This window comes from Lacerta agilis, chromosome 7, assembly GCF_009819535.1.
Source record: "Lacerta agilis isolate rLacAgi1 chromosome 7, rLacAgi1.pri, whole genome shotgun sequence".
Lineage (NCBI taxonomy): Eukaryota > Metazoa > Chordata > Lepidosauria > Squamata > Lacertidae > Lacerta > Lacerta agilis.
The window spans coordinates 31,000,813-31,022,585 of NC_046318.1; the positions used below are offsets into that span (position 1 = coordinate 31,000,813).

At 40.2% G+C, this 21,773-nt stretch overlaps 1 protein-coding gene across 3 annotated transcripts in view; it reads right to left on the bottom strand.

The window, feature by feature from the left end:
• Window positions 1-8,161: 8,161 nt before the first annotated feature.
• The window catches only part of NFATC1 (nuclear factor of activated T cells 1), a 130,473-nt gene continuing 116,861 nt past the window's right edge, over window positions 8,162-21,773 (bottom strand). For all 3 annotated transcript variants that reach the window (XM_033154763.1, XM_033154764.1, XM_033154762.1), the window contains exon 10: window positions 8,162-10,774. In XM_033154763.1, the coding sequence (XP_033010654.1) occupies window positions 10,725-10,774 (50 nt within the window). In that variant the 3' untranslated portion in view covers window positions 8,162-10,724. The remainder of the gene's footprint in view (window positions 10,775-21,773) is intronic.

Here is a 21,773-nt window from a genome sequence, read left to right on the forward strand (position 1 = left end):
AAACAACCAGATTCATAACTCATGCTTAGGAGCTGGTTTCTTTCAAACAAGTCCCCGTTATGATCAACCAGCTTGTCGAGTTCAGACCCAACAACAAGATAAAATAGTCACCAAACTCTTTCTTATGGCAGCACTGGAGGACAAGGGGGCGGGTAACACACAAGCCTAAGGCCTCTTGTGGCTCATTCCTGTGAGGTCTGAACTCTTCCAGTATGTATTACCACCAATGGATCTCATACCTCCATCCCCACTTCACTAGCAGCTTCTATCAGGGACGGAAATTATTCATTCATAAAGGCAAATAGAGACTATAACAATCTGGAGACAGGAAGTGCCATGGGATATATGCTCCTTGCATACTTTCCAACAGATTTCACAGATGGCAACAAGGACAACTGTGTACAGTACTACAAACAGATAAATTCTTGGAACTGCATGCCTCATTATGCATTGCTGCAGGCTTGTCTCTGCTTACTGTACACTGTATTAATTTATTCAGCAATAAACTGTCCTGAACTGACTATAGAAGCAGGGTAAAATCGCCCAAACAATGTTATTTAAATCCTAAGTACATTTTTAATATAATGAATGCTTGCAACCCAATCATCATGGACATTTACACAGAAGAACGCATGCTCAGAATTGCAGCCTTTGGTGAAACGGGAGGTGCCATCTCATTTCATCCTATGACAAATGATCATGATGACTATAATATTCTGCACACTAACTCTACAGTAGGGATGGGTAAATTTAGCAGTTTCTGTTTCTCTCTGTTTCTCATTATTCCAATCTTAAATTCAGTTCCCTATGTTTCGACATCAATTTGCGATTTTTAAAAAGTGCTCCTGAAAATTCACCAGCTTTTTACAGTGCATATTTCTCCCAATAAACACCTTTTTGTATGCAATTTTGCCTATTGTACATATTTTTTTGCAAAGCAATTTCCCCTAATATTAATGCATTTTTTTGCACCTATTACTTAGCTGGAAAACTGAATTGCAATATTCAAAGAAGTGCAAATTTTGAAGGGTTGCTTTTTTACTTCACATATTGTTTTGAAAGTGTGAACCAGGTGAATAAGAACTGACTTGAATTTCTGTCCCATTCCCACTCTGCAGTGTGGCATTGACCTCAGTGAGCTTGCCTCCAGCCAAAAAGGAAGGAACTCAGGGCCTCCAAGATCTGAATCTGTATTAGTGATTCCGAGAGCAAGAGAATGTTATTACCTTGGGTTATCGAATCCCTCCAAAGGGTCACTTCATAATACTAAATTCCTACAGGGAAGGTAGTTTTCAGCACAATCCTATACCTTGAGAGCCAGTGTGGTGTAGTGGTTAAGAGCAGTAGACTCGTAATCTGGGGAACCGGGTTTGTGTCTCCGCTCCTCCACATGCAGCTGCTGGGTGACCTTGGGCTAGTCACACTTCTTTGAAGTCTCTCAGCCCCACTCACTTCACAGAGTGTTTGTTGTTGGGGAGGAAGGGAAAGGAGATGGTGAGCTGCTTCGAGACTCCTTCGGGTAAGTGATAAAGTGGGATATCAAATCCAAACTCCTCCTCTTCCTCCTCCTCCTCCTCCTCCTCCTCCTCCTCCTCCTCCTCCTCCTCTTCTTCTGTCAGTTAAGAAGAAAATCCCATTGAGTTCAGAAAAGTAAGTATAGAAAATTTTGGGATTGGGATTGTAATGTATGAAAGTTGTACCCTGGGATTCTTTCCATTGCAAGTGAAAAAATAGCAATCAAGCATCTGTTTATAGGTGTTATACAGAGGTCCAGGGAGGTCAGCCAGAAATCTGGTGTTGTCCAGGAATCTCCAGCTTCCACCTGGACACACAAAACTACTGGAAGCCAAGTTTGAGTCAATTTTGTGGCTTTCATTTTGATCCAAATAGTTCAGCCACATTATTGAGATAGAAATCAGGGTTACATGGCAAAGAGTGACCCCCTCTGTGTTCTCTGTCACCTTACAGAAGTGATGAACATTTCATTTTGCAGGGTTATGCTGCAATCTGATTCCTGTGTGTAATTGCGTCAATCGAAAATGGATGGAATGTTTATTATTTCTAAATCTCATGGTGCTGGGTGTGGGGAAGGGAAAGGGAAATGTTGGGGTTTTAGGTCAATTACCAGGCCTATAGGTAGCCACGCTGACAGATGAGCCCTTTGTTCGTTTGTACTCTTTAAGTACTACACCCAACACTGGATATTTTTTGTTCATGTAAAACATCAAATGAAGATATATCTTTATATGCAACCATCCCTGACCAGAAGCCCGTGTCCTAGGAATATTCTACTCCCCCTAGCATTATTGATTTGGCTGGATCATGAAATAAAGCAGAATAAATTCTAGGCATTGCAGAGATTACTGCAATGGGAGGTCCAGGATAGCTCACACTTGCTTGTCACAGTGATGGAATTTGGGCCAATTGATGGTGGAAGTGCTTCCTTCACTCACATTGGCTCATAGAAACTCCACTTCTGAAGTGGAAAGTTTGGTTCCCATGGGCAAAAGCTCTACAATGGTACCTCGGGTTAAGAACTTAATTTGTTCTGGAGGTTTGTTCTTAACCTGAAACTGTTCTTAACCTGAGGTACCAGTGTGGTGTAGTGGTTAAGAGCGGTAGACTCGTAATCTGGGGAACCAGGTTTGCGTCTCCGCTCCTCCACATGCAGCTGCTGGGTGACCCTGGCCTAGTCACACTTCTTTGAAGTCTCTCAGCCCCACTCACCTCACAGAGTGTTTGTTGGGGGGGAGGAAGGGAAAGGAGAATGTTAGCCGCTTTGAGACTCCTTTGGGTAGTGAAAAGCGGGATATCAAATCCAAACTCTTCTTCTTCTTCTTCTACCACTTTAGCTAATGGGGCCTCCCGCCATGGCCCCGCTGCCGCCCCGCTGCCGCGCAATTTCTGTTCTCATCCTGAAGCAAAGTTCTTAACCTGAGGTACTATTTCTGGGTTAGCGGAGTCTGTAACCTGAAGCATCTGTAACCCGAGGTACCACTGTAGTCCCAAATCAGAGAGCACTGCACTCACAGAAACCTTTAGAAAACTGAAGTTATTTCTACAAATTCAAGTCGAAATCCTAGAGTAATGATCAGACAGGTGGTGTCATTTTTAAATAAAGCAGAGGCTAAATGGTTATACATGGACTCAGTGCTTTTTTCTGGTGGGACACAGGGGTCCACATACCCCTAAACATTTTGTGAATCCTTATACTTTTGTCCATTTACTGTATTTATTTTTAAAAAATCTTTTTATTCATTTTCCATAAATCAAAAAAGATTACAACATACTTTCATTAACAAAATTGGTATACATCATCACATCTTATAACACAAATTATCATTTTTTAGTATCCTATCTTTCCTCATTTATTTACATGACTTCCTCCAATCCCTCATATTGAATTCCATTATAATACCTCTTTAGCAGTTTTCCAAATTCATTACTTAACTTTATTAATCCTCTAAATTAACCTCTTTTTTATCATCTTCTATCTTTATAACCATAATTTCCTATTTTTACCATTTTCATTATAAACCTCAGCCTCATCTTACTTCCAAAATCTTTCCAATTTTCAAATATTACAATATTTCTTTAAGTATACTTTGAATTTACTCCAGTCTTCCTCCACAGTCTCCTACTTCTGTTCTCAGACTCGTCCAGTCATCTTGGCCAGTTCCATATAGTCCAACATCTTCATTTGCCATTCTTCTATCGTCGGAATGTCCTGTGTTTTCCAATTCTTGGCAAGCAATAGTCTCGCAGCTGTCATAGCATACAAAAAGAATCTTCTATCTTTTTTGGGCAATTCTTCACCTAGTATTCCTAGTAAAAAGGCTTCCGTTTTTTTAATAAATGTATTTTTAAATACTTTTTTTCAATTCATTATAAATCTTTTCCCAGAAGTCTTTTACCTTTGGACACATCCACCACATGTGGTAAAACGTTCCTTCTTTCTCTTTACATTTGCAACATTTATTATCATATGAATGATACATTTTAGCTATTTTCACAGGTGTTAAGTACCATCTATACATCATTTTCATAATATTTTCTTTCAACACATAACATGCGGTAAACTTAACACCCTCCTTCCAACACTAAGTCATCAGCAAAGGCTTTTAATTTATATTGTTTAGATCCCACTGTTATGCCTTTCACCCCATCATCATTCCTTAACTTATTCAGCAGAACCTCCAGGACTGAAATAAACAATAGGGGGGGAAAGTGGACATCCTTGCCTGGTTCCTTTTTCAATTTTAATTTCTTCTGAAACTATATTGTTAATTATCAACTTAGCTCTTTGCACAGAATAAATTCCTTTGATGCCATTTATAAAACTATTCCCCATCTCCATATTCTCAAAATTCTTCTTCATAAAATTCCAAGAAACGTTGTCAAAGGCTTTCTCTGCGTCTATAAACATTAATATAGCTTTGCAATTTATTTTTGTTTGTAATCTTTCCAGTATATCCACCACATTTCTTATGTTATCTTTCATATGTCTCTTTGGCAGAAACCCTGCCTGATCTCTATGTATATATTAATTCATTCAACACCTTCTTTAATCTAGACGCTAATATAGTTGCAAAAATTTTATAATCCACATTCAGTAAGGAGATGGGTCTATAATTCTTTACATTAGATCTATCTTGATCTGGTTTTGGGAGCAATGTTATATAGGCTTCTTTCCAGGTTTTGGGTGCTTTGTCCCCCTTAATTATCTTATTGCAAACTTCCATCAAGGGTTGTATAAGCCATTCTTTCAAAACCTTGTAGTATTTTGCTGATAAGCCATCTGGTCCCGGGGCTTTGCCAATTTGCATTTGGCCAATTGCCATCTCTACTTCTACTTCTTCTTACGCCATTTACTGTATTTATTTTCCCCGATGTGAACTATAAAACGGTGATTTTCTTGAGTCAAAATGAGAGTACCCCTAAACATTTTTTAAAAGAAAAAAAGCACTGCATGGACTTATGCTTTGGCTTTGGAAAAGATGACAATAGTTTTCCCCTTGCCAAAAAAGGAGTACCAAGTGCCCTACAAAACAGCAAACTTTGTAAAGGACTTTTGCAGATTCTAAACAATAAATGGCATCCATATACAGGTACCTATGCAGTAGTCATAACCTTAGGTATCAGTATCCCAGGTTAGGCCTCAAGTTGCATGTGGAGCATTAATTCTTCTGCAGTGCCAGCCTATTGTAGTTAAACAGTTTAGGTTTCTAACAGTTGGGTGGGAATGGACCCTGTGAATCAGCTATGCTAACCCTTCACTCTGAGGGTGGCTGTTCTACACTTAGTTGATATTCTTTTTGAATGGGGATTCTGCAGGCTATTTGCAGATGGTGTGGTTTGGCATCTGGTCTTAAATCAATATCCACAGGAGCTCCTGCTGGCACACCAGTCTCTCCAAACACTATTGCTTGTCCCTGCTTTCAGTAGTCCTCTTCCAACAGCTACTCTACGACTAAGGAAATTATCGTGGTTATGACCTCATATCACATATGCTGTGAAGAGAAACTGGTTTACTTTGTAGCTTGTATAGTGTTCTAGACAATGTTCTGTACCCCTTGGCCATGTAAAATGGTATCTGCCTCATGCAGAATTCTGAAATTCTGGGCTCTACTTTAGGTCCCTTCTGAAATAATTTGACGGCTGTTCCTATCTCTGTTATGGAGTTAACCATTGACTGGCAAATAGTTGAGTTTTTTTCCTCTGCTAAGAAAAAATGGCTGCCCAGAGCTGTTGTCACTTCTTGCACAATCTGCCTACAATACAGGATAGTAAAACACCCTTTTTTTGAACACTTACTGCTGGACAAATTCGTCTAATGTTGTGGTTTTTTTCTACAGCTTGTGCATGCTGTCTGAAAGGGTGTGTCTTTTTGCCGTTTTCTTCCAGGCTTCATATGCAGACGAGGACAGAGAAGCATGGCTCTCTAATAGGAATCCACCATGTAATTTAGCAGCATGCCTCTTGCCTTCGCACTCTCAAGGAGTCACTGCTTTAAATGTGCAAATGTACATGCAGTGTGAGTTACTGGCAATTTGCTTGGGGGGGGGGAATAATTTGCTATGAACTTACCATCACCCAAGTACAAATCCTGTATTAATCTAGCATGTTGTCCTATATAAGAATGACACACTTGTAATTAAAGGGAAAAATCTCAGATTTATACGCGTGAGCAGTGAATGGGAAAGGTTTGGGCACTGGCTTGCATGCATTTTTTGTTTACAAATCTGTGCTAATTAAAGCTTTCTGAATGCACATGTGCATGAGCACACAGAACCAGACCACAATAAATATCTTACAAAATGCAAGAGAAAGAAGAGAGACCAAAACAACTTGTTAAATAATTGCAAATCTGACCCTCCAGATGTTTCTGAACTACATGACCATGCTTGATTAGCATGAATGGAATTGTAGTTCAGCAGCATCTGTAAGGCCAAAACTTCCCCACATCTGCAATTCAGCATTCCCATGTAGTTCCGATTTTGTTTAGACATTCACTTTGTTTTTAAGATACGTGCCTTTTCTCTTAAAAATAAAATAAAATCAGTTAAAACAGATACACAGGCAGGTATTAGGTGCTACACATGTGAACTTTATATACTAACATTTCTATTAGTTTTGGTGTTTATTTTGCATAATCCTGAGTCACAGCTAGCATATATAACAAAAACTGAACTGTAATTATATGGCAACTTATATGCCTGTGGTGCTGTGTGGTTCTCCAAGGCTCTTGGCAGAGCTCTTTTCCAATCCTTTAACCAAGATCTTTCAAATGGAGTTTGAAACGGGACCACTGTACATAGGAAATATCTATTTATCTTTGAGCTCCTTCCCTTTCCAAAATGTTTCATGGAGATGCTGGGGATTGAACCTGGGATGGGCTGCATTCAAACAACGTATCAAACAAAGTTATCCTGTTCATACAAGGACTTTCATTTTCACAATAGAACTTCCTCTCCATCCTCTGCCTCCCCAAATGTTCTGGAGGTTTGAAAGAACTCCCAGAACAGATAGTGGGCACAGGGGGGAAGAGAGAGGGGGGTGCTCTGTTGTGCAAGCGGAAGTCCTTGCCTGAACAAGATGACTTCATTGGATACAACCCAATGTGTGAGCACAGATTAGCATCACCCCTGATGTCATGCATGTAGGTTTGCCCTGGTTCCTAATGTAATGCAACGTAGAAGACATTGCGCATACAACTGTACACACAACTTTCTCATTAAAATATGAAGCATTCCTGCCTTAAACTGGGACTTAATTACCCTGGTAAAAACTGCCCCCATAAATATCAATCCCAAGAAACCATAGATGGGATGGAATATCAGGCATTTGTGTTGGAGGGTGGAAGGCTACCTGGAAGCCAGAGTCAGGCAGGCTGAGGGCCAGACCTCTAGTGCTCTTCTGGTGTCACCTGACCTCCAGAGACAGGATGCCGATGGGCTGTAGTATTACTGTAACTGACTTTATGTCCTGCAACTGATCACCAGCCACTGCCTTATCCACAGAGTTCTTTCTGGCTCATACCCTGATAATCAATGGTTGTATGGTAGGAATTATCTGGAATGAGTAGCACCAGCTGGCACACTGCTATACTAGTACAAGTTCATGTTGTCAGGAAGCAAATCCACCATGGCTCTGGAACTGATGATCTCTGAGGGATGAGAGTCCTGCATACATTTTGAACTTGAAACAACATGCTGTATTCTGCCAGAGAAAGAATTACTGAGCCCTGGTCTATCTATGCATGCCACAGAATGACATGGTATGAGTGGTGTGTAATAGCTCAGAATGCAGGGCTAGGAATGCCAGTTTGGGATGCTTCTCTCCATGACGATACACACACGAAAACTAGCGTATCCTGGAGAGATATCAGCCTGCTCTGCGCTCTGCTAGTTTTGTTCTTGGAATACTCTCTCCCTCCTTTCTTCACCTATGGGAGCATCAAAAAAATGTGCTTCTTTGTTTGCATTGCTATAACCCATTCTACATTTTCAAGATGTTCCCAGCTTGTTCCCACCCTGTTCTGTTGCATGTGCTCATCTACCCTGAACCAACAGCATTTCTGCCAACAAATAAGCAAAAAGCAAACCACAAAATGAATGTAAAATTCTTATCAGATACGGGTTTTTCATACCAGGTTTTATTATTATTATTATTCATGGATACATATACAAGAGATGCATAGTTTTTCAGAGCTAGGGTTGAATGTAACAAACTTCCAAGAGAGCTCAAAAGAAATGAAACAAATAAACAATGACAAAAAGAGGGTGTGACATACCGGGAACAATACATATGATTATCTTGCTAAAGTTATTGCAGAAATGCAAACATTGTGGTGCTTGTGTGGTCAGCACCTCGCCCAAGATATTTCTGTATCAGAGTCAAAAATCCTTTGGCCCGCCTGAAGGTTCCTCCACTTGCACTCTTCTGACATTTCAGGAAAATTGAGAGAAATGGTCGTCTGAGAATTACACCGGAACTCCATGTCTTTCTTGGCAACTACATGTTTTAAATGTAGAATACATGAAGGAACAGCAATTGTTGGCAAGGGATGTTGAAAAATATGGTTTAATCTATGGAGTGTTGCTCCAGCACAAGTTTCTGTTGCAAAAAATGGAAATTATACAGAAGCACTTCTTGATGAATGGTACAATTATGATATTGGAAGACTGAAAGTTGCCTGAAACGGAAGTGCCTGCAATATACAGAATATAGCTGCTAACATATGACATTTTAAAGTGTATCGTTTTATGAAAAATCCCCCTCCCGCAGGAGTCAAAAACAGTTGAACCAATCTAGCTTTCTGTGGAAAGTTGTGCTTTGTTTGATGTATTTTCTAGCTACAAGTTTAGCTGAAAACTGTCAAAATTTATATGTATATATAATATGGCAGTCTAGGAGAAATGCATGCAACTGCTACAAAGCTGAGTACAGTACAGGATAAATATCTCTTGCTAAGCAGTTGGGAAGTCACCCAATTAGAAGGACCAGTAACGTTATAATATTTACATACAGCCATATTATATTCTTATGTTTTCACAGTAATGTGCAAATGTTACAAATATGGCTTTTCATTTAAAAAAAAGTAAGTAAGACATAATTGTACAGAGTAATATTTCTAAATGTTTAGGACTGTTTCACCTTTTTGTGAAACCTGTTGATTTTGCTTTAACTGTACACTGTAATCAGTCACCACCTTAGTAACTGTGGAGTAGTTCACTCGTATTTCCTAAGGCACAATATTAATGTTAAATGCTTTAAAAATGGAGCCATGCTTTCTTTTTGTCTATGTGACATAATATGCCATTACTAGCTATATGGTAACAACATTATTGGTTGTACGAAATACCATGTCAAAGACTACATTACATGTTTAAGTTTCATATGTACTCTATAAACTTGAAGCTGCTCTGAAAACATACTATACAGCATTGCATATTAAAATGTTTGGTTTTTTGGTAATATTTGTTGTACACAAAGCAGAGAGTTATAAGGCTTCAGTGGGATAATTATCTTATAACTGAACAAATATTTTACATTCTTTGAAAATGGTATTTACATTTGCTTTTAACTCATCTTTTGTCATTTGGTAATTAATACATATTTCATATGCATCCTTCGGGACTGTCTAAAGTGCTTGCTTATCAGCTTGAGGAAAGAAAATGCATAATTGTCTTAAACATAACAAACCCACAACATAGTAATGGCAAGAGTATTTGCATGGGATCAGGACTGCATTCTCAGAAGCAGAAATTATTGCCGAATTCAAAGCCTCCACAAGGCATATACTGTATATATACACAGTATGTATGTATATATATGCATAAATGCTAGTTTGTATGTATAAGCATATGCATAAAAGTTGAGGAAAAGATAGATATCCACGTTTTTGTCCATCAACCTTAATATTTTGTGCTGTTCTATTTTCTTGTGCTATGTATAGAAATGGATTTAAGTCAAAGTATTAACATGCAGTCCTATGATACATGAGCAAAGATCTGCAATAGGCTGAAAAGTATAGAACTGAGATGACAATCTGGGTTTGTTTTTTTAAAAAATGCATCAGGAATAAGGCAACAAGATGTAAAACACAGTTCAAAAGTGAAGAAATCCAGGAATTCAGACACGTATTTTACTTTCCATGGCTTGTAACTAACTAAATCATACTCAGGGTAGACCCACTAAAATCTTGCCTATCATCTGAATAAATTTACTCTGAGTATGAATTAGCTGATACAACGCAACAGGGGTTTTTATACACATACCAACAGACAGTTCCAACACATCCCAAGTTCCAGTATATGTTTGATGGTTACTGTGCCTTGAAATACTTTGGATGGCAGCATATCGAAAGCTGCCAATACAATGTCCTGATGTCAGAATCTAACAAAATAAGGCACTTCCAGTAGAGCCCAAAGGAAAAGAAAGCCAGTTTTCAGTCAGTCACCAGTTGTGTCACATTTCCTATTTCAACTTGAGAAATGCACCATTTCAGAGTTTGTGTCCTCCATTTCCCTTGAGATGATTTTCTTGACAGAAGGTGTTTCCTTGGTTGAAGCCAGCCAATTAGTTTTATAGATACACAGAGAAGAGGTAATTGTTCCAAATATTCCAGAAAGGGAAAGAGCAGAGTGGTACCGGGGAGGACCTTCCATTTATCTGAAGCCGATGTCTCAGTGGAGCTTAAAGCAGGATATCTAGACAGCCAGCTATGAATGGACGTTGGTGCTGGAGAGGTCGTTCCTTATTATTTCATTTACTGCAAGGAAAAAGAAAACAGAAGGAGAGAAGGATTATTGCTCTATACACACTTCTGCCAAAAGTGACACACTTAAAGGCACTTGAATTAGTGTTGCCTGTTTCTCTTTGGTCACGGATGCTAAGCATAAAATGCCTGTAAGCAGCCAATCAAACCAGGACGGGACCACAAGAGCAAAAGGACCCCATAATCCTAAAGGAAATTCATGTGAGCCTCCCAGGCTCCCATTAGAAAGGAGCACCTGGGACCTTGTCGTATTGCATCACTCATCCCTGCAATTTAGTTACACACACACACACACACACACACACACACACCAGTTGGGTTGGCTTTGAAGGGGAAAGGGACAAAGAAGAGGAAGTCTATAGAAGAACTGATCCATGGCACATAAGCTGACCTGAGCTTGCAAGCATAACACACAAAACAGCAGGGGGCTGACCTGAATGCTTGAAAATGGCTATGACTCAGTTGGATAGGGGTTCCGTATGCTGAAGTTTCCACAGTGGGAAAGAGAGTTGATGAAAGAAATAAGGGACCTAAATTGGTGTTTTTGCTTGCTCGCAGCCAACAGTGGTGAAACAGATAAATCGACATGTCTTCCTCAATAGTGGAAAGCACACAAATGTGGGTGCTTTTTGGTTTGTTTGTTTTTAAAAAAACACCCAACAACAACGCACAACCCCTTATTCGCCACCAGAAAACCTCTGAGGACAAGGCAGCAAGCCATAGCAGGCATTTAAAGAAAGAAGTTGACAGGGTCTATAATCTAAGCATTAACCTGCGGGATGAACAGAGTAGTGCAATGTTTTCGTTACTCGTGATTATTATTTTTTCATTCCCTTCACCCCCTGCTCGACTTTTGAGCTGTGCAGTTTCTCACACTCCGGCTATGTCCATTTATCGCTTGTGATTTTTGGCAGATGGGCAGGAAATGACTGAACCTGGCAGAGCATATCAACAGTGAGCTGCACAACATCCCTTCTATTTCCACCCCTCCTCCCTGTGGTCCCTGCCACTGCTTGATTTACATTAAGATAGACAAAATGTCATCAGGAAGGCTGTCACCACTCTGGAGCTTTCCTAACATCACAGGGAAGGGGAAACACATGCCCACGTCATGGAATTAGCCTGGAAAAGCCCACATTTCCCTTTGCTTGTGGGCTGTTGATCCTTTCTGCTTGGATAATTCCATTTGTTTGTGCAAGAAAAGACCATGCTGATCAAAAACAAAACTTCCTGTAGCTGTGCACAGATGATTTTTTTTTAAATAAAATGTTTTAAAAATATGAGTTTGAGTTTTTTTTAAAAAAAGTATTTCATCGCTATGGCACATTTTTAGAGAGAGAAAGCAACTTAAATTGGGTTCCAGAGTGGCTAAAGAGAAACTGGACTATGACAACTTCGTACATCTAAATACCAGTTTTCCTTAGGAAAATCTGTGTAAGGTATCGGGGCCCTTGAGCACCAGAGGTCAGCTACCTTATTATTTGTGGCACCAAGGCAGCTCACGGGCTGAAAGGCTTACTGAACTGATCTTTTCTGTGCAGCAGCACCACAAATGTAATGGCCAGAGAAGGTATTGCAGCTTGTCAACAAGGCTGGGTCAGGTGACCTGATCAACCAATGGGGGGCCTGATTGGCTCTGTATGACTTTTGCTCTAGCTTTGCTTTCTCAGTGTGATCAGCTTGCTGCTTGCCTTGTCTGCTTGCCTGATCCAAAGCTGTCAACCTTCCCCCTTTTAAAAGGGAAATTCCCTTATTCCAAATAGGATTCCTCGCAAGAAAAGGGAAAAGTTGACAGCTATGGTCTGATCAGCTTGCAACACTACCTGCCTTGCCTAATCCAATTGCTTATTCATATCAAGAAGAATACTTTGGTGGATAACCATGGAAAGTAAGTGTTGTGGTATGTCATACTGCATTAATGGAAAGTGACCTGTGAGTGGTTCCTGACATCAAATCTTCTGAGAAGATGCTACAATCGGGGGGACACATGGCCAGCCAATCATCAGCAAATATTTGAGACTGTGCACTTTGGCCATTCTGACAGAACATTTGATTTTGGACTTGCTTTGAAATTCTATTGACACAGCACTTTTAAGCACCATTGTGGGTAGGAAACAGTTCCTCTGAGTCACTGCTCCTCAAGTAACCTCAGAAGTTCCAGGCGATGTGGAAGAGTATGTAGCTTAAATCTACCACACACTGATGTTTTGAGGACCATAGCTTTGTGGAAGAACATCTACTTTGCATGCAGAAGGTCTCAGGTTCAACCCCCATCGTCTCCAGTTAGAGTTGGGAATAACTGTTGCCTGAAATCCTGGAGAGCTGCTGCCAATCCGTGTAGACAACATTGAGCAATATGGACCAAGGAAGCTTTGTAGAAGGCAGCTTGCTGTTTCCAGAAACTGGAGCAATGGCAGACTTCTTCCATATGGAACAGGAATTGCCATGCCCATGAGAAGAAGCCCTTAATTGTATGTCCGTACTTGAGGTTTCCTTCTCAGAAGTCTGACTTCTGGATCTCAAGAGGCCCTCCTGATTGGCTGTCATTGAGAATATGTCATTAATATACTACTGTCACTTTAAATACCCACCAACATCTGTTTGAAAACAAAAAGAAGAAGAGTAGGTGTGCTTCTGGGTTGGATTCCCTTTATTAGCTTAATGTGTAATCCTTTATTTTATGAACTATCGTATTTCGGGAATGAAAATGTGGTTCAGTCACTAAGTGATGTCATTCACATATATATATATCTAGAAGCAAACAGGATAACTAATGGTTTGTTTTATTCTTTATTTTCATTTTTTCAAGAAAGCTTGAACATTGTGTCCCAATGTCAACAGATGCAGGGATCCGTTCATAATTTAAAAATATTTAACAAACACCTCTTTCCACTTGCACAGAACCCTTACAGAACCCTTACATTAGTGGCTTTTATATAAACCAATCTGGTAATTACATCTCTTTAAGACTGGGCTTCTCATCTTAACACTCGTTTTGCACGTGGGGTAACTTAGGGACACAGGCAGATAGCTGGCATGCTAAAAATCATACAAGTCAGTTTGTGGTCAAACTGAAATTCAAGACATAAACTTCAGTCTAAGATTATACTGTTCTTGGAGATGAGCAGAATCCTTCCTATGCTAACCATTTGTGCAGCATTCAAAAAACATGTGAGGTTTTTTGTGAGCTTGCCAATTACACCTACAGTTTCCCAACAAGCTCTCCGCTTAAAAAATTGTCAGAGCGAAAGTTTCCATGCCATCCTCAGTTTCCCACTAGCACCACGCACCCCCTCTTTAAAAAAGAATCCAAAATAGATTTAAGAAAGGCAGGTTTGTCATGTGACCACGCTACCTGTCAAGGGACCTGAAAAGTAAAAAAAAAATCTGTCGTTAAACCCATCAGATGTTGCAGCAACAGGATGTGGCAAGACTGTGGTTTAATAAGGAGGGTTTTCTTCTTCTGAATTTAACTTTAAAATGACCTTGCCATGGAAAAGTTTGCTTCAGAGTAAACAAAGTAGCTTAACTGATAACAATAGTTTTATTTATTTATTTTAGAGGCAACTATATTTCATCACATTAACATACAAAGTTTAAACGCTTTGCCTACAAGGCAAACTCTTCTGAAGTTCCTCTACCCTCCCCCTAATATTGAATTGGGTGCTCTTAGAATCACAAAGTAACCTTTGCTATAAAATAATGATCTATAGATGTAATCCTGGTCCTATCAAAGCTACTATGAAAACATCTATTAATTTTAAATTAAGCCAAACCACAGACTATTTTAGCCAGAGATCAAAGCTTTCTTAAGGCTTATGACAATGAAAACAAATGGGAGATAATTGGCAAAAGAGAAAAGAATGAATTATTATTATTATTATTATTATTATTATTATTATTATTATTATGCCCTTCCTCCCAAAGGAGCCGTGGGTGGCAAACACAAAGAGTTAAAACAATACAATTAAAAATAAAATTAAAATGTCTTTCCCCCCAGTACAAAATGTGTCATATCATATTAATGAGATGATACAAGAGTAGACCACAGACTACAGCACAAATGCTTTGGTGCATAGAAGAATGCAAGTTCAGATCTGCTATGACTTTACCACGATATACACCATTTGTAAATGCAAATTAAAGAACAGAGACTGTTAAACAGCAGAGGAACCAAGAATTTAAAGCATGGGCTCCAGAATGCTGAATCTGCAGTTTAATGACCCAAGATTATTTTTATTGAAAAGTGTCCCCTGAGTTTTTGAGCCTGCTTTTAAAAAAATAAAAAAATAAAGCAAAGTTTAAATTAGCAAGACACTGCACCATATTCCACCTAAGAATATCACTGTGCAGCAGAGTGAATTCAGAAAGTATATTTATGAAAGTATATTTATGTGTGGGTGTTCCCAGTTTGACTACATAAGGATTGGCCCTTAACCCCCAAATACTGCTAACAGAGGAATGAAGGACAATGTAGAGGTGCATTTACACAGGTCCTTTGCAGTGTTTTTTTCTGGGGGTACACATACCCCTAAACATTTTCTGAATCTAAATTTGACCTCATTGAGGGGCAGCATTTCAATATGAGGAGAATGAGAGTACCCCTACACATTTTTTAAAGAAAAAAAGCACAGGGCTTTTGAAGCTGGACTCTTCTTCACCATTTAGATCATGGATAGCCAATGTAGCGCCCTACAGATTTTGGTGGATTCCACCTCTCATCAGCCCCAGACTGCATGGCCAATAGTCAGGGAAGACGGGAACTGGCGTACAACATCAGAAAGGCACCATGTTGGCTTCCTCCAATCAGATAATTGGTGGCCAGGAATTCCCCATCATTCCATGAATGTAGAGATGACAGTACAGAAATGGAGCATGCTTAGTTGCTACCATTTTTGCATTTTGCTCATAATTTTGTGGGACCCAGTGCTCCAGAAACACATAAAACACAGTGCTGGCTTTTACTTGTGCCTGACTTTTTAAAAACTTGGTTCCATTTCAGGTGGAGCTAACTTACAGTAAAATGCTTAATTTCTGTGAATCCTGGGATGGAAGATAAACTTGTCATCCCTGAATGTATTTCATGAAAAACTCATTATTTGGCTTCATCTCTTAACAATGGTCCTTAATGTATGGAATTATGTCAATACAACATCTGACTATACGTGCAGGGCACTGCTTGATCCTTCTCAGAGCTGAATGCCCTTGGTTTCCATTGAATTCGGAATAAATTGTAAGTTCCTTCCCAGAGAATAAAATGCCTGCTGCTTTTTACAATACTGAATACAAGGCCGACTCTCAAACAAATAATAAAAACGACAGCAATGGAGCAGATGGAACATTTATGCCAATAACACGAAAGAATTCTGCCCAGTGGGCTTGGGTCACTTACAATGTCTGTCTATAGTTTTCTCCTTCCCTTTCTTTTCCTGAGGAATTATGCCTAGTCTTATCAAGGAAAAAACTGACAAATAAATGACACGAGCTGTAACGTTATAATATGAGGTACTTTGACTGTACTCTAACAGAGGCATAATGATGCAAAACAAGGCATATAAGAGAGTCATAATGGTAGCCAACCAGTAGATTCTTTGGGGGGAAACCCCAACAAAAAGCAACCCAACTTTATTTTAAGTAGTCCTATTCAGGTCCTCTTATTATAAGCTGGTATTATTTCCTGTGCTACAGCTCAATGTGGGAGCACATCATTAATGATGTGTGAGAAGTCATCCCGCTCCTCTGGGCTGATTCACGCTTGCGTTTACATCAACTGGTATCCTGTAACTTGAAGACTTGCTGCCAAAGGTGTGAGCTGCCTCTGTTGAAAAGGACTTGTGGTTGGGGCGATGCATGATGCAAGCCCTGCCTGAGGTGTTCGATTTATTTTAAACATGCAAATCACCTCAGTGTTGCAGCCAGTGAGTAAGGGATATGTGACTCTGAACTCCTCCCAAGGGACCTTTGTGCTGTGTGAGAGAGAGTCTGCAAAAGGCAGCACCCCTTTTAACTTGTTAGCTTTCTCACAGCCTGTGGAACAATGTGGGGATGGATGAAAGTTCTTCTGAGAACGAGCTTAGAAGTCATCATCATCATTATTTATTAAATTTCCACACCGTCCTTCATCCGAGGATCACAGGGCAGTTTAAAACATAACAACACCAAAATGCATAACACAGTAACAAACAAAAACAATAACACTACCCCCCCCCTGCCCAGTTTAATTTGCCATAGATTGTGTCATTAGCCAAAGGCCTAGGAGACGAGGAATGTTTTTGCCTGGTGCCTAAAGATATGTATAGAAAGTGCCAGGCGAGCCTCCCCGGGTAGAGCATTCCACAAGCTGGGAGCCACCACAGAACAGGCTCGTTCTCGTACTGCTAACCTTTCATGGAGGAGCCAAACAAAGAAGGGCCTCAGAGGATGGTCACAGGATATGGGTTGGTTCAGGATCCTCATCAATAAAATTGGAATTACTGTATACTCTAGTGATGTTGCGGGGGTCAAAATAAGCCTTTAGGCAGATTATGTTTGTGTATACTATATAGACTTTCGCCCAGCAGCCAACTAGTAAAACCTTTGAGTTTCTAGGCTAGATCGCATTAACTTTGTATCATACCATTATCATACAAGGATATTTGTCTCAGATTTGAAATGATCTGTTGGCCTAAGCTGCATCCTTTTGCACCGATACTCATTCCTGGTCAAATGCACCTCACTTTTCTCTGCCCATTCTCTCCCAGCTCCCTCCCCCATTTATATTTTCTCTTTAAGACTCTCCTCTTTGCCTTCTCCTTTTGACCACTGTATTATTATTTTTAGAGCCGTCTTCCTCACAACATCCATGTGCTACACTCCTATTCCTTCCTTTGGCATGTAGCTTTCTCAGATTCCCTAAACTCCTCCTGCTTCTTTCACCCCTCTTTTTAGACCCCACCTCTGCTTGCCTTGAGCTCCTTATAAATTGAGCATCTCAGCCAATGGCAAACATACCCCTCTGTGGCATTAAGGGTAACTCAAACCAGAAGAGATGTTGGAGATCTGTTATTGGGTTTGATATCTCCTTAATGCTTTACTCTCCCTCCATTCCAATCAGGAATGCTATGCTGTGAGGAGGGTAGCTGAGCCCCCTTCCCCTGTGCCATGTACCCCACCCCAAAAAACCCACTTTCCCTTCACCATCTCCTGTGTGCTCTCTTTAAAAAAATTATCCATGCCAGTTTCTTCTAATGGGGTGAATAGTAGTTTCAGGGGTGGGGTAGGGCCAGGGAAAATATGGCAGGGCCCTGGTGCTGATGTAACTCCTCTGTGCCCTGGTGGCTACAACAAAATCCCTAAATGGATTGCAACATGGATTTATATTGCCAGGATTTCCGCTCACTACTGATTAAAACACAGCAATCTTCTTTCAAGTAAGAAAGGTGTAAATAGGAATATTACATAACCACAAAGGAAGAAGAGTGTTGTTAGGAACTCTGTCATGGAAGGAAAGGCAATTCAGAAACTAGCAATATTTCCCTGAGGCAACAAACAACAGATCCAGCCACAGAATAATAGAAATGCAAAACAATTAGCCAACAACAACGAAAAGGCTTATAGAGCAGTGGAAAATGTAACCATACATTCCATGAAGGAACCGGATCTTGTGTTACCTCAGGTATTCTGGATGTGTCTAAATCATAAATTATTTTTATCTCTTTCATCATAATAAGCCGCTGCCACAGGGCATACTATTTTTGGAGCAAGAGAATAGGCCGGTGAAACACACGAGTGACAACAAGTAGCAGGTTTTAACAAAACATGATCCTCCCATATGTGAATAGGGTTTTGGCAGTGATGTTTGACAGCCATTAGAAGGGAATCATTTTCCTACCTGAGATAGATAGCCTTTCCTTTTCCTTTTGTTTGGTAGCTTGAAAAATCCAAATTGTAAATGCAAAGCGGGCTTGGTAGGTAAATGTACTTTGCTGACGGTGTTCCAGATGAAGCACAAAACCTTTCTTTTTTTCAGTCAGCTTTGAGGGTGCAAATTATTATAGTCACCTGCTGCGTTGCCAATCATAGAACCATAGACTCAGAGTTGGAAGTGACCAGGAGGATCATTTAGTCCAACTCGCTGCAGGAATCTTTACACCAAACGTGTGGCTCAAACCCACAGCCCTGAGATTAAGAGTCTCGTGCTTTATCAACTTAGCTATGGGATGTGTGTGTGTGTGTATGTGTGTGTTTGTATATATATCCTGACTATTAGCAGCATTGGCCTGCATGCTTGGGTAGAGCTGTGAAGCCATCTCCCTCACACCGTCATTGCTGCAGCAGAGCAGTGAGGTCAGGTCTGCATGAGCCCATTGGAGGAGTTAATCCAGTGCTCCTGCAGGCATGCCCCATGCAGACCTGACCTTGCAGCCACCATGCCCTGTCCAGACTAGGTAAGTTGCAGCAATGTTGGTGTTGAGCGGGTGGCTATGCCCTACCACACAGACTACTTACTACCAGTTACAGTCATACCTTGGTTGTCAAATGCCTTGGTCCATGTACGTTTTGGCTCCTGAACACCAAAAACCCGGAAGTAAGTGTTCCAGTTTTCAAATGTTCTTTGGAAGCAGAACGTCTGATGTGACTTCCACGGCTTCCAATTGAGTGCAGGAAGCTCCTGCAGCCAATCGGAAGCCGCATCTTGGGTTTTTAATGGTTCCGGGAGTCGAACGGACTCCCAGAATGTATTAAGTTCGACAACCAAGGTACCACTGTATTACTATAACTATGTGTTCCAAGCTTGTGAAATTTCTTGTTTTATTTTGTGGGAAGCCATCTTGAACACTGTCGATGAGGTACAGTATAAATATTTTGAATGAATGAAAGAATACTGTACATCAATAATTAAGGTTGCAAAAATTATACCATGGATATGCTTGGGAAGGTAAACCAGGGAAAATTTCAACAGCACTTGACATCTGTGTAGAAGCCACTTGACTAGAACTCTTGCCTGGGTTCCCATCCCATATCAGCGTCATTCCTGGATTCGTCCACTCACCCCAGGCAAATCTCATTAAGTTCAATATTTTCTGCCAAGCACAAAATGAAAAGCTACAATAATTTGGATTTGTTTTGCTGCAAATGGGGTGAGATTGGTTGCTGTTGGATGTCAAGTTTCTCCTGACCACTGTGTCATCTATAAATTGCTATGTTGATCTGGTCTATAAATATTTGACAAAAGAATGATAACACACAAACACACACACACTAAAAGTGATGCTGAAGATGTCACAGTCCTTTCTTAGAGACAGGTATCTTAGTGGGAGTTTAAAGGTACAGAAATAGCTGCCCAGCATAATGCAAGTTGCAACTGTCCCCTCACCCTTCAACTCACACATACATATACATATACACTCAAAAAGAAGGTGGACTATGGGAGGGAAAGCCACATTTTAACCAAAATTATGTATTTACATTCCTAATAGCACAAGTGAAGCAAATGCTAGGCATGCATTCAAGTTTTACACAGAATTTCCATACCACAAAAAAACAAAACTACCCACTGTAGCCATATGTCAAATAAAACAGCCAATGCTCAAAACCTGAACTGTTAAAGGGCTAGAAGAGAGGTGAAGTGGACCCCATGAATTACTGCTTATATTTTCTAGTACTGTCTTAATAAATAGTAGTAGTAGTAGTAGTAGTAGTAATAATAATAATAATAATAATAATAATAATATAGATTTCATTAGGATATTGCCAACATTTGATAGACGAAGTCATTGATGGCCAACGGACAGTTTGCAGACCCAACATGCCCTAGTAGTTCCATAGTAGTAGAAAAGGAAAAAAAGAATGCTCCGATTAGCTTTCAGTACATGTACTTCATAACTCTAAAGCCCTTCCTGCATGGGTGAGGAACTTTCATCCCTCCAGAAAAGGCTGGCCATATCATGAGGCACATAGAGCCGTGTGACTCAGGCAGCAAATGGCGGGAAGACTATGATCTACAGCCCACAACCAGCCAGCCACTGGGGTCCTTCCTGGGGTCCTTCCTCAGAATGAGGCACTGCAGGTGTGGTTGCTTAGAGTGTGGTTGTGCCATCATCTTGCAGTGCTCTAAGATGCCACATTAAAATACAGTTTAAAATCCTCTTAAAACATAAACTGCGTTTCAAAGCTATATTTTCAAGCACCGCAAAGCAGTGCGCTAGTGCTCTTTGTGAAAATAGGCCACACTAGTATAGACATGGAGTAAGTCATCTCTGTTTTCTTGGTTCCTTTTAAAAAATATTATCTTTAGTCCTGTTTTTCATAATAAAAGCAAATGACAATAAACCCAATAAAAACACCTCAAACAGTTTTCTTGGTCCTAATTGAATGATGAAGGCTACCCCAGCATACCTACTGGTCCTAATATAGGCCTGTCATGAGAGCAGAACTTAAAACAGGTTTTTTTTTAGGAATGCAGGATTTTAAATAATTGACATTTTATGGTAAAAAACAAAACCAGATGGAATTAAGTGTGGCTCAAATTATGGTCAAGGACACGTCATCTCGCTGCAAACATCTGGCAACAATTATAGTTCACACCAAATCTTGTCACATGACACTTAAAGACATATCACTTGTCAGCAGACATTTTGTACCCACCCACACAAACATACAGTATCTAATGATTTTACTAGGAAGGAATGACATTTTCTCCTGTGACTGCAGCACGCAGTGTAATCTTATGGAAGTTCAATGGCAACTTCCACCATTAAAAGCCAGCTCTACCTCTCTTTTAAATCGGAACCAGTGAAGGAAATCAAGGTCCTGTGTGAGTGCCTAGAGGTGTTTGGAGGATGGATGGCGGCTAATGGATTGAGGTTTTATCCTGACAAGACAGAAGTACTGTTTTTGGGGGGACAGAGAGCAGGCTGGTGTGGAGGACTCCCTGGTCCTGAATGGGGTAACTGTGCCCCTAAAGGACCAGGTGTGCAGCCTGGGAGTCATTTTGGACTCACAGCTGTTCATG